This window comes from Oncorhynchus mykiss, chromosome 5 (assembly GCF_057628025.1).
Source record: "Oncorhynchus mykiss isolate SJ-2025 chromosome 5, ASM5762802v1, whole genome shotgun sequence".
NCBI classification, from domain to species: Eukaryota; Metazoa; Chordata; class Actinopteri; order Salmoniformes; family Salmonidae; genus Oncorhynchus; species Oncorhynchus mykiss.
In genome coordinates, this window is record NC_143026.1 from 11,037,328 (window position 1) to 11,058,117 (window position 20,790).

Sequence of the window (20,790 nt, forward strand, 5' to 3'; positions counted from 1 at the left end):
GGCTACTGGGCTGTAAGGTGAGTGGGTTAGTCAGAGTGATAAAGTGCACTGGTACCCAGTGCCTGGGCAGCTGCCATTCATCTCCCTCTTGGCCTCTCCATGACATCAAAGAGGTCTCTTTAACAGGGTCTGTTCAGTTCTTTACAGTGCCTCCATAATCCACAATGACCCCCACACACCTAACATCAGTGTTATTGCTCGTCAGGGAAGAAAACATATTGCCTTGTTAAAGATCAACTCAAACTTGATATCTTATTTAGATTGGTCCCAGTCATAGGCAATGAGTATCAACTACAGAGCTTTTTAAATATAGCAAACTACACTACTGTCCCCTGCCTCATATTTGAAGGTCCCAGTTTGGAAAGCTGAATGTACAGTTTGACTTTCACTTTCCTTCTTCTATAATTTTTTAGTGACATAACGAACACAACATCAGTTAACTACAACGCTTAAAACGGTTTCAAATGACATCCAAGTCAACAAAACAAGGCAAAAACCTCTTCTCATGCAGGTATGGGATACATACAACATAATAAAAAAACACAAAAACCTAAAAGTCTGTCTAAGGAACCTGAGAGGAAAACGAAGCAACAGGAAGTAGCGCTGATTGAGCATGCTCCAATCAAAAGCACAGACAGGAAGAGGAAATAGACGTACTGTAGAAACTGGCCATTACGTAGTTTTGGCAGCGATCACCAGTAAATTCATTTGGACACCTGAGAGGGAAACAAAAGAGTGACAGACAGAAGAGAGAAGAGAAGATGAGTTTACACCAGATCTACGAAAGACCCACGCGCATCGCTGGTGTTGTCAGGACGACCCATATGTCTCGCAAACATCGCCATCAGTCATGTTTGCGAAAAACATACGTACTTGAGAGAAAAGTCCCAATCAATGTCTTATTCAACAGGCCTCGAATTTCAGCAAATGTTTAGCTTGTGATTCCAGGGAGATTGAATGAATTAGAATTAGCCGTGGACACAATGCCCGAATATTTGTCCCATTATCAACCTCTTTCGATAAATTTAGAAAGGTATCAGCACAGAAGCGGATGAGAATTTGAGTCGGGATCAAAGTGTGTGTGTGTCTATTATTAATCTGTAGGCCACTCCACTCCACACACACCTGTCCTAAACGAATGGTTGGGACGGATGGATTGGCCGTCTGGCTCTTGAAGGGACAGTGATTGGAACTTTGGAACAGGGATGAAACACCAGAGATGACACGTGTGGCTGGGTTCACTTGAATGCACATACGTTTTGGGTTTCTGACTCTCACAGGCACAGTGGCTTGACATCGATTCCCAGTGTATCCCGTTAAGCACCTGGGGGGGCAGAGAGGGAGTGAGACGCACAACACAGCACTGACACAGTACACAGATGAAACACACGCAGAAACAAATGCACGGAAACACAAATGCATGGAATCCAGGTGAAGTCAACAGTTCCAATCCAGCACTTCCAATGACTTACCTGTTCATATTGTCTACTTTTGCTAATACATTTAAAATGTTGTTCATTTAGCAGACACTCTTATCCAGAGCCACTTACAGAAACAATTCAGGTTAAGTGCCTTGCTCAAGGGCACAGACAGATTTTTCACCTATTCGGCTCGGGGATTGGAACCAGCGAACTGTCGGTTACTGGCCCAAAGCTCTTAACTGCTAGGCTACCTGTCACCCCCCCCCCCGATATAGAGTACATTTGTGTAAAACACAGTAGCTATAGTGCTTCAGATGTACCCTTTGTTATTACCTCAATAGTGTTAGGTTGGATGACTAAGACACCAGTAAACCACTTCAGACAGAGGCATCAATAAGACATGGGTGGCACCACCCTGTGCCTGATGTAACGTCTACCAAGTGGCGGCACATGAACAAATTAAGCCTTTCAATACAATCTAAATCACTAGTGACTTTGCTAATAAAAAAATTACAACATCCTGTCCAATGACAAGTTTTTAGAAGAAAAATAAATTGCCTTTTTCTAAACTTCTTCATTTGTAAGTTCAGTTTGTGTACTGAAGCATACATTAAAGGGTTGTTTTGGGGGGCGAACACTGGTCGATTCTGAACGAAGACTTTTCAGCTGGCCATCTGGTGACTGATGACAGAACAGAAGGCTGAGTAAAGCCCTGCTAAAGAAGAGATTGTGGCGTGAGATAGATAGACTCCAACAAGCCAGTCCAGCTGTGCCTCGGCTCTTACATGGTCTCAGCAGCTGGCTGAGCAAGCCCTTTCTCTCAGAAACACAGAAAGAAAAAGGGGCATAGAGAGGAGAGAGGTATGAGAAATAGAAGGGAACTGATAGTTGTAGCTGGTATGTATGCACATAAGAGTTCAGTGATTGTTTTTAGGTACAGTACAGTAAAATCTCTGAATATTGTGTGGCATGTATCCCAAATGCACTTGAATGGGAGTCCTGAATGAGCTGCAAGATAAATCAGTCTCCCCAGTGGAAATCTACACCGAACAAAAATATAAACGCAACACGTAAAGTGTTGGTCCCATGTTTCATGAGCTGAAATAAAATATCCCAGAAATGTTCCAACATGCACAAAACGCTTATTTCTCTCAAATTTTGTGCACAAATGTGTTTACATCCCCGTTGGTGAGCATTTCTCAAGATAATCCATCCACCTGACAGGTGTGGCATATCAAGAAGCTGATTAAACTACATGATCATTATACAGGTGAACCTTTTGCTGGGAACAATATCAGGCCAATGTGCAGTTTGTCACACAACACAATTTCACAGATGTCTCCAGTTGAGGGAGTGTGCCATTGGCATGCTGACTGCAAGAATGTCTACCAGAGCTGTTGCCAGAGAATTAAATGTTCATTTATCTACCATAAACTGCCTCAAATGTCATTTTAGAGAATTGGGCAGTACGTCCAACCGGCCTCACAACTATAGACCACGTGTAACCCCACCTTCCCAGGACCTCAACCTCCGGTTTCTTCACCTGCGTGCAGCCACCTGGACAGCTGATGAAACTGAGTATTTATGTCTGTAATAAAGCCCTTTTGTGGGGAAAAACAAATTCTGATTGTCTGGGCCTGGCTCCCCAGTGGGTGGGCCTATGCCCTCCCAGGCCCACCCAGGCTGTGCCCCTGCCCAGTCAGGTGAAAACCATATAATGGCCTAATGAATTTATTTAAATTGACTGATTTTCTTATATGAACTGTAACTCAGTAAAATCATTGAAATGGTTGCATGTTGCCTTAATTTTTTTGTTCAGTGTAGTTCAATAATTTTAAAAGGGAGATTTTGACAAGGCCAGCCCATGACAACAGCATCATGAGGACATTATTAGAATTGAATGGCCATGGTCACATTCATATTGGCTATATCTATTTAATTTGCTATAAATAATGGAGGAGCGGATTAGGATATAGATCGCTCTGCTTCCATGATGTTCTGACCCTCCCACGCTGAATGCCTGCTAGAGAATCCCTGCTCCGACTGTTCAGGCTTCAGCGAAATCGGGCTCCCCGGTGACCCTGTCAGACAGGTTTTTTCCTGTCTATGGATCTAAGGATCCATAACGTCCGAATTGGGGAGGAAGACAGGTTTTTTTCTCCCTTCCATCCAGTGACAGCGATCTGCATGGCTTACTTAAAAGATACAAAAGCCGTTGGAGACAGAAGCATATTTGTGCTTAGTCACTGAAGTATTTAAGAGGAAACTCAATCTGGCGGTGGATGGTAAGAGTCTTATGTATTGGATGGCCCAAAGCCAAAGTGTATCCTTGGCAATGTCAAGCCTTGTGTCAGGCACTTAGAGCTGCAGTAATATTTCGCTCCTCCATGCATTTGCTGCTGTAAGGAAAGTGGTAAAACCATGAGGTGTAATGAGTAGGGCCACAGTTGAAAGACACTATGCAGCATCACCATCTCAGCATGTCTTTTGAAAACTACTGAATGTTCTAACCACAAATGTAAAAGACTGATCATAGTGACTGGATAATTATGCAGAGTGGGCCTCTGAATGCTTGTTATGGGGCCACCCACTTTGCTAGAAGTGACATTATTTATTTAAACCTTTATTTAACTAGGCAAGTCAGTTAAGAACAAATTCTTATTTACAAGGATGGCCTACCCCGGGCAAACCCGGACGACGTTGGGCCAAATGTGTGCCGCCCTATGGGACTACCAATCACATCCGGATGTGGTGCAGCATGTAATGCAGCCTACATTACTTCAATGCCTTCCTGTTCAATTTGTCCAGAAAAAAAAAACATTTTAAACCTCAGATTTCATATGAATGACGATGATGGAGAATGTGGACAAGACTGCAGAGAGGTGGTTCTCGGATGTATGCCGTTGCCTCGCATACCAAGTGTGTAAAGTGCATGTCACAAGGCCAGTTTATGCTGCTCGGGATGATTCAAGGGCCTAAACTCTGTTGGGGCCACCAAGCTCTCAGACTGATAGTCTGAGGCTGAAGGCACATGGGGGGGGGGGGTCGTCTTCTAGCACTGAGAAAGCTCCCTCGGTCTCTTGTAGGCTCTATCGCTCAGATCAGGGCTGAAATACACCCTTGAAAACAAGAGAGCTATCCTGGAGAATAAATCAATGTTAGGACACGGTTGAAGCTGACAGAAGCACAATGTCAGCACAGGTAATGTTCAGTAAGGCACTTGACGGAAAACGTTTCAAAACGTCTCGCAACAGAAAACTGAAATGATTGGACAAGTAAAAGTAGTCTTATTGGACAAGTACAAGTAGTCCCTCACGGTTTCAGTCAGTTTTGCTCCGTTTGATGCCCGATGAACATGACCAAGGTCTACGCGCACTGGTTCCAATGAGGACAAGAAAATGGAGCAGAAGATGGAAAGATCTCATAAATAAATACAACATAGATTGTGGGTTCTGAACTGGAGCGTGGCAGTCGGGCGATGACAGGAGCCCACATTAATAATGTAGACATGCAGAGGCGGCTGTGGATAAGTCCCGGGGCCTCCACCTGTTCTGCTCTCCCAGCAAAAAATTACAAGAATAACATACAGTACAAATAAATAAAAAAATATGAGACAAAACAATCACGCTGGGCTGATTCTGTAGTTTTCATTAGGCAAATATTCAACCTAGTTTAGCGCAGAAACGTGGTCATTAAATACAATGACCATAATACATTGCTGTTCTTTCCACCTACGGACAGAGGCGCATATACACACAGACCATACTGTGGAAGACTGCATGAGAAAGGAATCAGCAACAACGACCAGACGGATAGAAACAGTTGGTGAGGTAGTAAGCAAGGTAATAAGTAAGGTAATAAGCAGTCTTAAAAGTATCTCATCTACTTTGAAGAACTAGTCAAATTATTTAAAAATCAGCCAGCCAGCTAGCTAGCTACTACTAGCCTAGCTAAATAGGATGACTTGTTCAATGGGGAGCACAGAGAACGCTAGATGGTTGGCTGGCTGGCTGGCTGAGCAGAGATGACATGATGATTTTAAGGAATTAAAAAGAAAAAAAAGTTGTCAAATAAAACCTAGTAATATAGACAATTTAAAATATTTTATTTAAGTAAAGTAAGTCATGTGAATACATAATGGACCATCACTACCATCATGGGGCTCTTATTAATGGTTTAAACCCACTGTCAGCGTCAGTAAAAGGAAGGCAATAGCTAAAGGAAGCTCTAAAATAATTTGAATTTTATTATTTCATAATGCATTTAATATGGAAAAAATTTAATCGAAACCGAAAACCGTTATTTGTTTTGTTAGATTATTTAAAAAAAATTTAAAAAGTATAAAGCACTAAAAGCTCACACACCTCCCCCCAAAATTCAGCTGACACCTCGGCTTTACTGTAAAAAAGATCTGGCAACTTTCCTCCGATTTCCCGATGAAGACGAGGCAGTGTTTGATGTTGCCAGGCTCCGTTTTCCCCACAGAGCAGGTGATAGAGCTCTAAAATGAAACTTAGCGCCGCAGGGGCCTAAATGGCACCAAACTTCTGGTATCATATCAGGCATTAATGCATCTTGACAACAACAGGATTCTCACTTCAAAAATGATATTAAATGTTATGACAGCATCTACCGTACGCTACTTTTTGCCATACAACAGTATAGTAGCGTTCTGAAGTCAGCACTTGGCAAACTTCTAGAATGATCCAACATGTGGGAGCACAGTTAAAATAGCAGCAATAAGCCATCAGGAATTGTATCAAACATCATGTCAAACATTGTCAGCATAGTATCTAGTGTGTGGTGTGGATGCTGTGTTTGACGCATTATGAGGAAGCACAGTCAGTCTGTTTAAATAGGAGGGAAAAACAGCTATACGCCATCAGGAATTCTATCAGTTAAAACTAAGTCGAACACAGACGGCATAGTATCCAGCGTGTAGTGTGGGTGCGAACGGTATCGTGTTTCATCATGCTCTACCTGCAGAGGAACTTGGTGCTGCCGGGGGTGACCTCCAGGGTGAAGCACTCCCCTCCGTTCACGCAGTAGTTCTTCTCGCTGTCGCTGCAGGCCGTCACATGACTGGAGGTCTTCACCGCAGGGGTGGTGCTGGTGACAGCTGCAGGAAAATACCAGGGGGTGATTAGCGGGAGAGAAATGGATTTAGGCATCCTAGTGGACCCCTGGGGGTGTGATCAGTTGAACACTAGCTCTTAGCACAAAGCTACCATGTACCACGACTTATACCTGTGCCATTCGTTACAGCAGAATAGAAAATGACTGGGAAGATGATAAGAGACATAGTAAATCAAACATTGGAAGCACACGCAGACAGGATGTGCTCATTGACTACAGCCATCCTTGACAGTGAATATATCTGCAAAAAGCTCTAGCACAACAACACCTTTATAACAAAGTTGTACATATGAACGCAAATCTTTACAACAAAAACACCTCTTTCGGTATAGTGATCACTTCAACAACTCAAATATTCATGTTCTACTCCTGAGCCCAATAGCGGGAGACATGTCCCAAAGCAATGATGTAAGACATGAAAACCCACTAGCATTAACTTCCTATAAAGTTGAAAATTGCAACAATAAAACAGCAGACACTAAAAGCAGCGATATAACAAACATGAATAAGACCTCTGAATAAATGTTATCAAGAGAAAAAGCCTACCTCAAGATTGCATTACTTTCTATCTAATTACTTTAACCCGAATTACATTCACCTGTAATTTCCAAAACTTCTACAAGCATTTCAGAATGCTAATCTTATCTTCAATAAACAAGCATTGGAGTTCGAGTCCCTGAGCTCACCTGTGATGTTTCTGAAAAGTCTCGAAATGTGGCGACTCATTTCCACTCTTCTGCCCATCGGAGCAGCTCTGACCAGTGCTGTCCCAGTAGATCAATAGGTTGGAGTTCTAAACTGTCTGCTGGAGGTCTCTAATGCCTCTCCCCACTACCGCTCCTCACCAGGCTGCACTGCTTTAAAGCCCATAAGCATTTTAAAGATGTCACAGAGCTCAATGACTGAGGGGGTGGAATGAGTTCTCGCCTCTCGCAAAACAAATATGCAAAGCGTAATCCAGACACCTGCCAGAGCGAGATTGTGTTTGTGACAAACAGGTATTCTTCCTGCCATGGACACATACTCGTCAGCCTGACGGTGAGCAGGGTAGAAAAAAATATGTTAAAAAAAAAAAAAACTCAAACCTCGTCTCAGAGCCTCTCCAGCACCACAAGGGCAGAAGGAATGTGTCTTCACATACTAATCGTCTGCTTAACGACCACTTTTTCATACTGGTTAATTCCAGCCAGACGAGGTGAGCATTGCTGCACATATTTCCTCCTTTTAAAAACCCTCCCCACCCTGATGTCTTTTACTCACGCGTTCCCCATCCAATGGTAAGCAGATCGTGACCCGAATGTGAACCATTTAGGGCCCATTGGCTATTCCGGCGTAGTGCTGTTGCCTGTGTCTCCTTCCTGACAGACAATCGAGTTAACTCGTACATTATTATTGAGATGACGTCATGATTTCATAGGTCACAGACCCCATCAGGTAACATGTTATACCGAGAGACATTACAGTTAAATCTCTAGGGGCCACACTGCTGTCTCCCAGTAAACAAATACCAGTGGTTGAATAATTGACAATGCAACATATTTCTTATCTTCCCCAGATCAAATGACTTGCTATGCCACCATGAAGTCTACTGCATGCGGCAATAGGAGCAGAACATCAATCAAGAGTCTGAAACCTCCTGTTCATTGTAGAAGAAAGGAATGCATGCTCCCCTCTGCATACAGATATATTAGCTACAGTCTATGTCAAATCTCCTCACAGAGATGATGCAATTACATTAGGGATGAAATAAGCCACAAAAAAAAAAATAGGACACTTAACATTCAAGTAGGCAAGTCTACTAAAACAATAACATGTGCATAAATGTTGATACAATTTGCCTTATTACCCTTCATTAATGCCAACCATTCCAACAATATGACCCTCAGAAAACGTTCAGTTTTTTTAACCCACCAACTTTCAGGGGCCAAACCGTGGGGCAGTTTCTATTTGAAGGTTTGAAACATTTTCAGCACTGCAACTACAAGACAGACAACTTGGCCTACCTACGATTCCTCAGTTAGATATGAGTAATTTCCCAGTCTGAGGGGAAAAATCTGATTCCCCATTACTGACCCTTTCAGCTTTTATTTGGGACCTTTCAAAATGTCACCCAGCTATCGATACAAACCCCATTACTGCCAGTGATTTAAATCAGCAAAAAAAGTCTGCATTGTTATCTAAAATGTATCAGAACATATTGAATACAACGGTAAATATTCAGTACAAATCAGTCACCAGGAACCACACTCCTTACTTGCAGAGGCTTAATCCAGTGTCAAAACAGGGAGAAACAGGGTCTGAAATATTGTTCATATTGCAGCAGAGGCTTAATGAGAGAAGAGGGCGGTATAAGAGGCTATTTTTAACAAGGGGTATTTAGTTACAATGCTGGAGAGCTGAAGCTGCATGTTTTTCCCCCATCGTGTCTGATGGAAGCAGGCAGTGGAGGAGATCGATTCAGTTCCATTTCATTTTTATTTATTTTTGCTGGTGAATAAGAAACCCAAAACCGGGAAGCAGAGAGACATAACGGTATAGAGCCAACGGCAAGCTAGTGGTGGATTTTTGCCGACCAAGCAGTCCACTGCGGCGGACATTGTCTGAGAGGGCAGTTTCCCCTAAGTGTGATCAAGGACAGACCATAATGCATTGCGCCAGTGGACCTCTGTCTCATCACCTCAGGGACGACACCAGAGGTTAGAACTCGGTCACCTCAGACACAGAGAACATAATGCCACACTACTTTTGCCTACTACACTGTGACAGCACACTATGTAAGACTGTGCTCTGATCATTTGAAAACACTGAACATGAGCTATAACATCACGCAACACTTAAAATAAGCTGTAACATACAGTATGTAACAGATCATAATTTTACACATACACAAACTGGGCCCAAAATTAAGATTAATCGTGTAGGCTGTTTTGTCATGTTGATGAGAGCATCCCAACAGCCTCATGGATCATAGTTTGACAAGAGAGCTGGGCGATATGGACAAAAATCCATATCCCGATAAATTGAATAAATTATCACGATACGTTTACAACATTAATGTGCACCACAGTTATTTTTTATATGACCCTTAAAACTACTACTACTGGTTTGATGGTTGTAGCTACCAAATTGTCCCATTAACAAATCACCCATATTAGCAAACTTACTTCATTTCAAAACGTCACATAACTCTACTGAAGGCTATTTATCGTAGTGAACGATATCTGCAAATGTCCACGACAAGTGATCGGTATGGTCGGTGTCAATAATTTAGGGTTGATCGTCCTAGCTCTAGTGTTGAGTAAATAGAAGTACAGAGCAGAGTACAACTGGAAATAGATGTTTAACTACAATGGTGCAGGAACATGTAGCATATAGTTGAAATCAAGGCTGGGTTTTAGACATTTTTAAAAAAGTTTTCAATTAAAATCGTCAAAAATAAACAAAAATTGTCTTCTTAACAAAGAGCAATTTCTCAAGCAAGAATTGAGCTAGGACTGTCTGGGAGTGGTCTGAGTGGGGAAACTGAAAACGAGCTGTTATTGGCAGAGGGGTTTGGAACTCTTTCTTATTGGTCTATTAACTAATTTACAGCCTGGTGATGTCACCGTGAAGATCAAAACTCCCTCACACCAAAACAGGCTGACATTTCAGGTGGTCTTTTCAACCAGCTCTTACATTAAACGGCATTATCATAATTGTCACATGACTATCACAACCTCCATGTGGAAATATATTTAAAACACAGAGAATCACGTTTTTGACTGCACTGGGCCTTTAAGAAACCTTAAAACGTTAAGACCAATACTTTAACTTATTCTCTCATGGAAATGGATTTTCAAAAAATGGATTTTCAACTAGAAGGCTGAGCAAAATGTTAAAGCAACAATATTGTTTCCACATTAATGACGTTACTAAATTGGTTGAAATCAATATTCTATAAATGTTTCTGCTGTCAAGGATGCTTCCTTTTGCATAGATTGATCATTATGTCTGCCCCGAGTATGGCTGCAAAATTATTACCATCAACTGATAGCTATGCTGCTATTTAATACAACAACCACCCCCATTACCATCAACTGATATCTATGCTGCCATTTAATACAACAACCACCTCAATTACCATCAACTGATTTCTATGCTGCCATTTAATACAACAACCACCCCAATTACCATCAACTGATAGCTATGCTGCCATTTAATACAACAACCACCCCAATTACCATCAACTGATAGCTATGCTGCCATTTAATACAACAACCACCCCAATTACCATCAACTGATAGCTATGCTGCCATTTAATACAACAACCACCCCCATTACCATCAACTGATAGCTATGCTGCCATTTAATACAACAACCACCCCAATTACCATCAACTGATTTCTATGCTGCCATTTAATACAACAACCACCCCAATTACCATCAACTGATAGCTATGCTGCCATTTAATACAACAACCACCCCCATTACCATCCACTGATATCTATGCTGCCATTTAATACAACAACCACCCCAATTACCATCAACTCAATCTCTATGCTATTTCTTATCAAAAGAATGTTGGATTATCAAGAGACTCTTAATGATCTGAACGATGAAGCCATATCTTCTCTGCAAATGTTAGGACAGATTTATTAAAACATAGTGCTAGACTCCCTCCCAATGCCAGACAGACGTTTCAACAAATGGTGAGCAGAGGGGTTTCTTGCAGGTTTTGGCTAACCACTGGGATCATTAATCAAACAAAGTAAGGGGTGCTGACAAAGGCTGAGTCCCAAAAGGCACCCCTATTTCCTACATAGTTCAATACTTTGACCAGGGATCTGTATAGGGAATAGGGTGAAATTTGGGACGCAGGTAATAAAACGTGACATATTTAACAAAGTGTGACTGGCCATGATGGAACGGACAGAGCTACGGCATCAAACTTTTAATGAGGATGTTTTCACAACGCTTGGTTGAGTGTCCTGTCAAAAAAATAATGAATAATCTGGAAAGACACGGCCTGACTCGTCGACGCTTACACCAACGTTGGCGTGACAATCATCACTGATCCATTAGGGTTTGTTTTAAAGGAATGCTTTGGGAGGGAACACACACACACAACCCTGTCACTGTTTGATTAGGGTTTGTTTTAAGGGAATGCTTTGGGAGGGAACACACACACAACCCTGTCACTGTTTGATTAGGGTTTGTTTTAAGGGAATGCTTTGGGAGGGAACACACACACAACCCTGTCACTGTTTGATTAGGGTTTGTTTTAAGGGAATGCTTTGGGAGGGAACACACACACACACACACACACACACACAACCCTGTCACTGTATGATAATGGTTTGTTTTAAGGGAATTCTTTGGGAGGGAACACACACACAACCCTGTCACTGTTTGTGCAGCAAGACCACCCTCTCCTCTGATGGACCAGTCCCCTGTGTGTGTTTGGCAGTGTGTGCATCTGGTGAGGACAGATGACCAGCAGGCTAGGTGTGCCTCTGTGTGTGTGTGTTGTCAGATGATTAATATCACCACAGCTAGGCCCATGTCTACAGGGGAGGGAAACCGACGTTGGCTGACGTGGGACTACACAACGATGACGGATGGTACTATAACAAATTAAACATCATGGTGATGTGGTTCAACTGGTAGAGCATGGCACAAAATGTCAGGATCGCAGGTTTGATTCCTGCTGGGGCCACACATACAAAAATGTATGCACTCCCTACTGTGCCTTTGGATACAATAATGTTCTAAATGGCATATAAAAATATTCACATCCTTATAAGGAAATGTTTCCTGTCAGAGATGGAGCCTTGAGGCAAATATCTTCCAGTTCAATAAATTGCTTCTAAGCGTGGAGTTTAAAACGCTGGGCTGGCTTGCATTGTTAATGCAGCCTGTAGCTGTAAATCGCAGTCACTTGAAATTCCAGTCAGAAAAAAAAAAAACACACCCAGAAGCAGGATTCTGATTAAACTAAAAATACTGTTTTCTGAGTTAATTTACACCCATTCTTTCAATTTCACACCATAACTAATGATGGTGAAAGGAAAAGGGATTGGATAGCCATTTCAATGGCTGTTGACAGACTGCGACAGACCCCCCAATGTCTGTTTAGCTTATACAATATTTATATTAGTATTTGTCCTGTTACCGACTTGTACAAGTGTAACAGTATAAATTTAGACCGTCCCCTCACCCATACCCGGGCGCAAACCAGGGACCCTCTGCACACATTAACAGTCACCCACGAAGCATCGTTACCCATCGCTCCACATAAGCCGCGGCCCTTGTAGAGCAAGGGGAACTACTACTTCAAGGTCTCAGAGCAAGTGACGTCACCGATTGAAACGCTATTTAGTGCGCACCACCGCTAACTAGCTAGCCGTTTCACATCCGTTACACAAGTTTGGAATTTAAATTAGTTTTTTTGCATATCCCCGCCCCTGGAGCAATTGGTGTTAAGTGCCTTGGTCAAGGGCACAGCAAATGTTTCACCTTGTCAGCTCCGGGATTCAAACCACTGACCTTTTAAATTACTGGACCAACTCTCTAACCTCAAGGCTACGTGCTGTTCTTTGGTGGCAGATATGATTAATTACACAAGTACATGTGAAGACATAACAATAAGTACATGTACACTGTGTAAGTGATGAACATTCATCATAATCCTTAGCAATGCCCAACTAAACATTCTAGAAACAAACCCCATGTTACCTATATATTTTAAAAATGGCTCCTTAAAGTGAAATTAGCAGCCTCAAGGAGAGTATTATGCTATAAACATTTAATCTCGAGCCAATCGCTAGCTACAACATACAGAAAACTTGTGACATGCTTGTAGATAGAGTATCCTATCCACAAACCACATCCCTTGTGTATCTGAGCACCAAATGACCTGCTTATCTGCTCTGTTAGAGAGGAAGCCCATTGTCTCAGACCACGTCCTGTGTGTGTGTGAGACTACTCCTGGCTATTAGGGTCTCCGTGCTTGGAGCTACTCATAGGTTAGCAGTGCTATCATCTGATTTAATTAGCAGTGTCACCTGATTGGCCAATTACTCTCATGCGGTCTTCTGTTAATTTCCTGTCAGGGTTTTGTGTACAATGATGAGGAGCCTCATCATATATTACAGCTGTTGACAAAGAATTGGTTTGCGTCCTCCCACACCTGAGAGACTTTGTACAGGCAACTACGAATGTCTGTTCTGATGAGAACAAACGCCGACAGCCACTCCATAGACATCACTTGGAATGCAACAGACTTTCCACAGAGTCCTATTTTTTGTCAATGCTCTAGCTCCTCCGACAACAACCTCATCTCAGGTCTATGAACCCTGCACGTGCTGCGGATGGATGCCTTGGCAACAGCGCAGCAGTCCTCCCAGCCAGTGTGTGGAGGCCTCCGGGGCTGCTCTTCTACCGGCAAGCTGTTGAGTCATTAGGGAGACCGGCCAACCTGATTGCTCTCTTTATTCTGGCCCCGGGGCCTCCACACAGCGCTGCTTCCTGTTTAAACATACTGAGGCCTCCCTGACTTGACAGATTTGAACAAAAGGATGGCTCTGAAAAACCAACGGGAGTCTACAGAGTCAGCTGGGGACGAGCTCAGAGGAAGGCATTGGGAAGAGGAGCAGTTTGATGGTTACTCAGCTTGGGGGTTTTGTATGCCCTGTATCGTCTAGACTCAGCAACGGATATAAATGGAAGAAAGGCTGTGAAGGATGACAAATCGACATAACTGAAAATCTACATTTTACAACTAGATTTCAGGTTTTTCAGAAATCCCAGGTGAACAATTCCCAGAATAATTAAGGAATAAGTAGGAAGGGCACCATCCAACTGGGAAAATGTCCAGAATTGTTCAATCGTAGATGGGAGTGACCGAACCTGAAACTGTCAAGGATTAAGTGGATAGCTTTGCTCTACTGTGTATCCTTAAATCCCCCCCATGACTATGCTCTTTGTAAAGCCATGCATTTGGGCACTTCCAAAGCCCTGAGAGAGCGAGAGACACTGAATATAGTTGTATGATAATTAGGGACTACAGTAGCTGAGCCAAGAGGGATAGTATTGCAAGGGTATTGATTTGCCTTAAAATATTCCTGTCAATGATTAAGTGGCCACCTTTGCAGTAGTAATTAATTAACCCTGGCTCCAAAGTAAAAACTGCCCATTACAGGAAGATATTTAATAGTCTTTAAATGCTAATCCATATTGTCATTGAGCAAACTTGTCTCAAGGCTGAAGGGAAATCTTAAAATATGGCTGGCCACTTACATCCTTCATATATATCAATTCAATTTAAGGGCTTTATTGGCATGGGAAACATATGTTTACATTGCCAAAGCAAGTGAAATAGATAATAAACAATACACATTTTTTAAATATTACACAGCCAAAAGTTCCAAAAGAATGAAGACATTTCAAATGTCAATATATACAGTGTTGTAATCTCTGCTTGTAGGCAGAAAATGAGGATTCAGTTAGTTTCAGTCTAACATCCTGGGTTCAAAGGACATGCTAACCTTGATCTTGGGCTTGATGTGGGACATTTTGAATGCATCACCGTGAATCATGCATGGGCTAGAGAGGTTGTCCAGGTCCACCATTGTTGCATGATGATGATGATGTCAGGACTCTAGCCTCTCCCGCTCCAAAACTTGCATTAACATGCCCATCACCAAAAATGTTAAGAACATTTTGAGAACACATGTTGTGGATATGGGAACCAATCCCATCACTCTTTGCCATCTCTGGATTAGGTTGAAATCCCGCTTGATCTACAGGCCTGACTAAACTGGATGAGTTGACTGTCAGACTGACACCCACTGTCCGTCCCTATGCTCCATCTTCCTCTGACCCACGGTCAGACTGACACCCACTGTCCGTCCCTATGCTCCATCTTCCTCTGACCCACGGTCAGACTGACACCCACTGTCCGTCCCTGTCCTCCATCCCCTGAGGCCTGAGATGGATTAGACTAGGGTCATGTGGCAACAGGGGTCATTATGGCAACACTGAAACCGGAGTAAGAGGATTTCACGGAAATGAATGGTATATGGTCACAGACCTAGCTTATCATCATGATGATGCTTTACTCTTATTGAACTTATTAAGTTGATTGAGAGCACACTCATTTACAGCAAATTGGGAAGAGTTGCATTGGGGACGTTAGGTGCTGAATGAGCTGATCTGAAGCCAAGAATTGCTGCACTAATAAAGTTGTCAAATTTTATTTTTTTAAATAAAGTTTGTTTCATGGAGCTTTGGATTTTAATGATGAACTTTTCCAGCACTTACTTTCAGATGAAAAACAACAGGGTAATGGAGGCTGAACCACGAGGGGATTGTGTTAATGGAGTGACAGGGGACTTCATTTAAGAGGCTGTGTTTGATGAAAGCGATTCAGACAATCAGAATGTACTTCTTTGTGCGTGGGCCCCTGAACATATACAGATTTAAAATCAAGTGAGTGATGCACACGGGGGAAGAAAACATGAGTAATAATATATCTCTGTACCTATTGATTGAGGACTGCTGGGCGTGCAGCAATAAAACTAGGAACGGCATCTGTTCATGAATCTTCCACTTAAAAGATGCACTACACAGAAATCGCTCCGCCATTTCCAGGTTACTAAAATGCTAATATTTTGCCTCATTTCAGTTTGTGTGACAAAACAAGCAAGTATAGTGTAGAGAATCATTGTACCATCTAAAGCGCTGTGAAATATTTTTTCCATAACCAAAAACATTGTATTTTTCAGCTGTTTGATGCTAGTGTACAAAACCGCAAGTAAAAGACTCGAAAATGAAACGTAAGAACGGGAGGCATAGAAATAGCGCATAAAGAATATATCTACCGCTTCTTAAGACTTGCTTTTGATGAGAACGACAGATCTATAACACACATTCTATGTCAATTTTGGTCGGGTCGCCCAGAAAGTTAAATATTGCAGCTTTAAAATCTAAAAACACCAAGACCTGAGGGTACATATTCCTTCTTATCACAAAACTGAAAAGAAACATGAATCATAATTCTCCTTGAAAAATTCAAAGCCATATCCATACTTTAATTTCTTGTGGTCAAGTCAACGGTTACTCGTTGGCTTTGTACATCTTCCTTGAACATTCATAACAGCAACAGAATGAAGCATATGGATACAATGTTAAAAGAGAACCTGACTAATTTATTGAAAAATAGTGAAGTCCACTATGGAGCATGATGGAGTGCTTTTATCAACAAGTTACATCCTTGTGTTTTTTTTATTTTACCAGGTAAGTTGACTGAGAATACATTCTCATTTACAGCAACGACCTGGGGAATAGTTACAGGGGAGAGGAGGGGGGAATCATGTAGAATAATACCATACAGGCCTGGGAGAATTCAGATTGCCTCAGTTTCTAATGACACATTATCATTTACATTAGGCAGTGTACCAAAAATAACAAGATTACCATTTCAAGGGCATGCAATTGCAGCATAAATGCACAAAATGCCCTCTCCTGCTTTAATGTATAAATACATAGTGTAAGAAATGACTAGGGACACACAAATAATTGTGCTGCCTATGTTCTGTGTCAACCCCCACAAGAAAGCCAAGCCAGGAGATGTTCATAGCTGTGTGGCTGAGTCGAATGTCCTCATGTCAATGGGCTACTGTGGACATCCACAGAAAGGCAATAAAAACGGACCTATGACCATGGACAAATGCTAATGACAAACCGCTAATCGTGGCTCAACATCAGATGGAGCTTTATGCCAGACAATAAACCTGAGTGACCGTTATCGTTACCACACCAGGGCTACGCCAACATTAAGCCCAACTCCACATATCTACCACGCATAAGGAGAATGATCAGAACAGTTTTGCCACTGACAAGTGAGAGAGGTCATTTCTCTCAAGGTCAAAGCTTCACGGCGGTCACGTTTCAGGAAGGACAACAAAGCAAAGACAAGCGAGTGTAATCCCTGATGGTCAAATGTCAATTCTGAAGTACTTTAACCTCCATGAGATTCCGTAGAAGATCACTGTGGCGACGTATAGAAGTATAAAAAGGTTTGAAACATACCAAGGGTTAAAACAAGACATCATTCACCAAAAGCTCATCAAGCTTTACAGACACCGCCTTTGTCCATGACGCATGAAAAGGTTTTTCCTCGACTGACGTCAAGCCTGTGTCATCCCTGACTTCACACTGCTGGTGGTTGGTTACCTGGGCATTGTTTATTCACGTTGGCCTCACTGGGGCTGTTCATCGATTTCAAAAACACCTATTGTACAACCTCACACATACTGTATAGACTTGGGCGATATACCCTATATACTGGACGGTATGATTTTCAATACTGTTTAGGGGGTGGGGGGGGTGCTACGCCACTGCTTATTGTCATAGCGTTAAGTATAACTATATAAGAAGTCTAATTAAATCCAGTTCAGCACTCCAGCTATGCTAACTTGCTAGCTAAGTGGCTTGATGTCAAGATCAAGCTTCTTGGTTACAGCAGAGACATGGATTGTGTGCCATTCAGAGAGTGAATGGGCAAGACAAAAGTGCCTTTGAACGGGGTAAGGTAGTAGGCGTCAGGCTCGGTTTGTGTAAAGAACTACAACGCTGCTGGATTTTTAAAAAAATGCTCAACAGTTTCCCGTGTTTATCAACAATGGTCCACCACCCAAAGGACATCCAGCCAACCTGACAACTGTGGGAAGCAAGAGTCAACATGGGTCAGCATCCCTGTGGAATGCTTTCAACACCTTGCAGAGTCCATGGCTCAACGAATTGAGGCTGTTCCGAGGGAAAAAGAGAGGGGTGCAACTCAATATTAGGAAGGTGTTCCAAATGTTTTGTACACTCAGTGTATGTCTAAACCAATAAGAATCTATTTTCCATTAGCATCCCGGTTTAGCCCTCTTGAATCAATGTTGTCTGCCAAACATGGAAATAGCATTTTTATTTATTAGCCTAATAATAGATTGCGTGTGCATCATGTCTGCATCCAACAATGCAATGAATCAAAATTAAAAAGCTGTGACTTGCTCTCATCCGTCTCTAAACATAGAATCCATAGAGTCTTCACTTCAATTGACAGAAACCGATTAAACATGGAGGCAAATCAGATTTGTCAGGCAGAAATGATAAAAGTAATTGGCATGAAATTATACGAGTCCGGCTTGCATTATACGAGTACGCCTGCATCATTCAACGGAGTGACACTTAATTTGATTCTTAAAACTCCGGTCCGTACACCACATCGTGTCTTCAAGGATTACCTTGAGGCATTTTTGCGTTCACAGGCAACTTCTGGACTCATTAATATGCTATATACTGAATCCACACTTCAAAATAAGAAGGTTAAGGAGTTAACAGATAAAAAGAAAATGCCTGACTGTAAAGGAAAGAGAAAAACGAGCCCGTGCTCCAGAGGAGTCTTCAGACGGTCAACAATGGCACCGGAGAGACTTAATATCCCCGTCTTCTCCACAGGTGTTGTGGGCACTGAGGCAACTCGTATGGGGAATTAGCGCAAAGCTCATCAACAAGGTGGGAAGGAGCCCAACAGAGCACAGTAGGAGTGGGAAGACCAGGGATCACACACCGCACAGTACTAAACCTTGGACAGTTTGCACGGCTATCCTGCCCCCACAAATAAGGACACACCAACCATTACGGTGAGCAGGGGGCTATTACACAGAAAGGGCCTGTCATAAAACTCCACTCACCGGTGCGTCAGAATTCGGCGTTGTAACATCACGTCGTCTCAACAGGTTCCGCCAAGCATAGCTAATGATAGTTTCCATTTTACGCCTTGAACCCGTGTGTGAGCCTTTCAGACAAACAGACTGAGTGATTCATCCACTCAGCTTTTCTGACAAGGGTATAGATGAGAGAGAGACTGATGGAGTTTAGCTCTATAATAAACTACCCTAGTGGTTTTACCGTCTCACTATAATCACCGATAATGTTACTCATGGTATTTATTGGCATTTTAATGTCTTATTTTTTATGGTGGGCTCTGCAACGGATGCAAACTCATCGATATTTTGGCATCTTTTTGTCAGACTGCATTTCATACAGGCCCCAGTGAGACACATTGTTACAGTAGCATAGTCTAAATCGTTATCTGGGCGTTTTATGATTGCCAAAACACTTCAGTAGTATGTGGAGAAACAGCACTGCAGTCATGTGAAAACTGCATCAATGTACGGGGATGTGCAAGGAGACTATGGTGGGAAAGGACATGTTCACTTTGGCATAAGAGGCAATAATGAAAATGACATGATACATTGGGCTGTTGGCCAGAGTCCAATAAGACAAAATGGCTTGAGAATGAAACTGGGCTAAACAACGTGTGGCCATCGGTCTTCGTGACAGGGCCACACCCAGTGGAGCCACTACGGTCAGATCCCAGAGGACAGTCTGGTACGAGAAGGGATCCAAACCAGATTGCTAACGGTTGCATTCCACACCTGAGCCATTTGTCTCTTACTGGCAACACTGAAGGTGGAAATACAAGTACTATAGTCTGAAACCAAGTTTATGACAAAGGTACAGTGATTGAGGTTTTACATGGTCTTTTTGCTGACATATCACAGTAGCTGATAGATCCTATTTCTTATGGTCAAGGATTTGGTGACAATCAGAAGTCCTTCAGAAGCTATGTTATCGAGTACATTTGAAGACCATTGACTCTAGATGCCCATCCAAGCCCTTGTCTTACCATTGGTTCATGTAGTGCTAAATAGGTGAGATAAATCACAAGGTCTGGGTACGGACCTGAAATGTATTCCCATTTAATTAGCTTGAACAGAGGGGGGAAAATGGCCTTAGGGGAAAGCCCACAATCTAATATTTACAGTTGCATGACAGCTGAACCCCAAAAAATATTCAGTCGGGAGAACTTTTCACAGATTTGTCCCAAATACAATACGTCTTCCTGCCAGACACAGTTGGTTTCTATGTAGACAGTTGGTTTTAAACCCTCTACTAGCTGACCTATGTATTAATAATTTAGGGTAGACACCGCATGAGATTTTCACAACACCTCTGAGCAACATCCAGAGAGCCTTATCTATCCGTCAGCTAAAAAGGCACTCAGGATTGAGGATGGGGATTTCTGGTATTACCTCAGGTTCAGCGTAGAGGCCAACCAGATGGGACATCATTAGGTAATGGACCTTGTTTGATAAACAGCACAACGGATGCACTTTCATCAGCAATTAAGTATTAAATC

The 20,790-nt window shown here is 42.3% G+C and overlaps 1 protein-coding gene across 12 annotated transcripts in view; it reads right to left on the bottom strand.

Annotated features, from left to right (window-relative positions):
* The window catches only part of nrg1 (neuregulin 1), a 157,290-nt gene that overhangs the window by 15,129 nt on the left and 121,371 nt on the right, over positions 1 to 20,790 (bottom strand). For 6 of the 12 annotated variants that reach the window (XM_036976761.2, XM_036976757.2, XM_090233700.1 and 3 more), the window contains 2 exons: positions 6,402 to 6,540; positions 658 to 716 (listed from right to left, as the gene is read on the bottom strand). In XM_036976761.2, the coding sequence (XP_036832656.1) occupies positions 658 to 716; positions 6,402 to 6,540 (198 nt within the window). Of the gene's footprint in view, positions 1 to 657; positions 717 to 1,256; positions 1,325 to 6,401; positions 6,541 to 20,790 lie in introns of all 12 variants that reach the window. The other 6 variants (XM_036976759.2, XM_090233698.1, XM_090233699.1 and 3 more) reach the window with 2 other exon arrangements.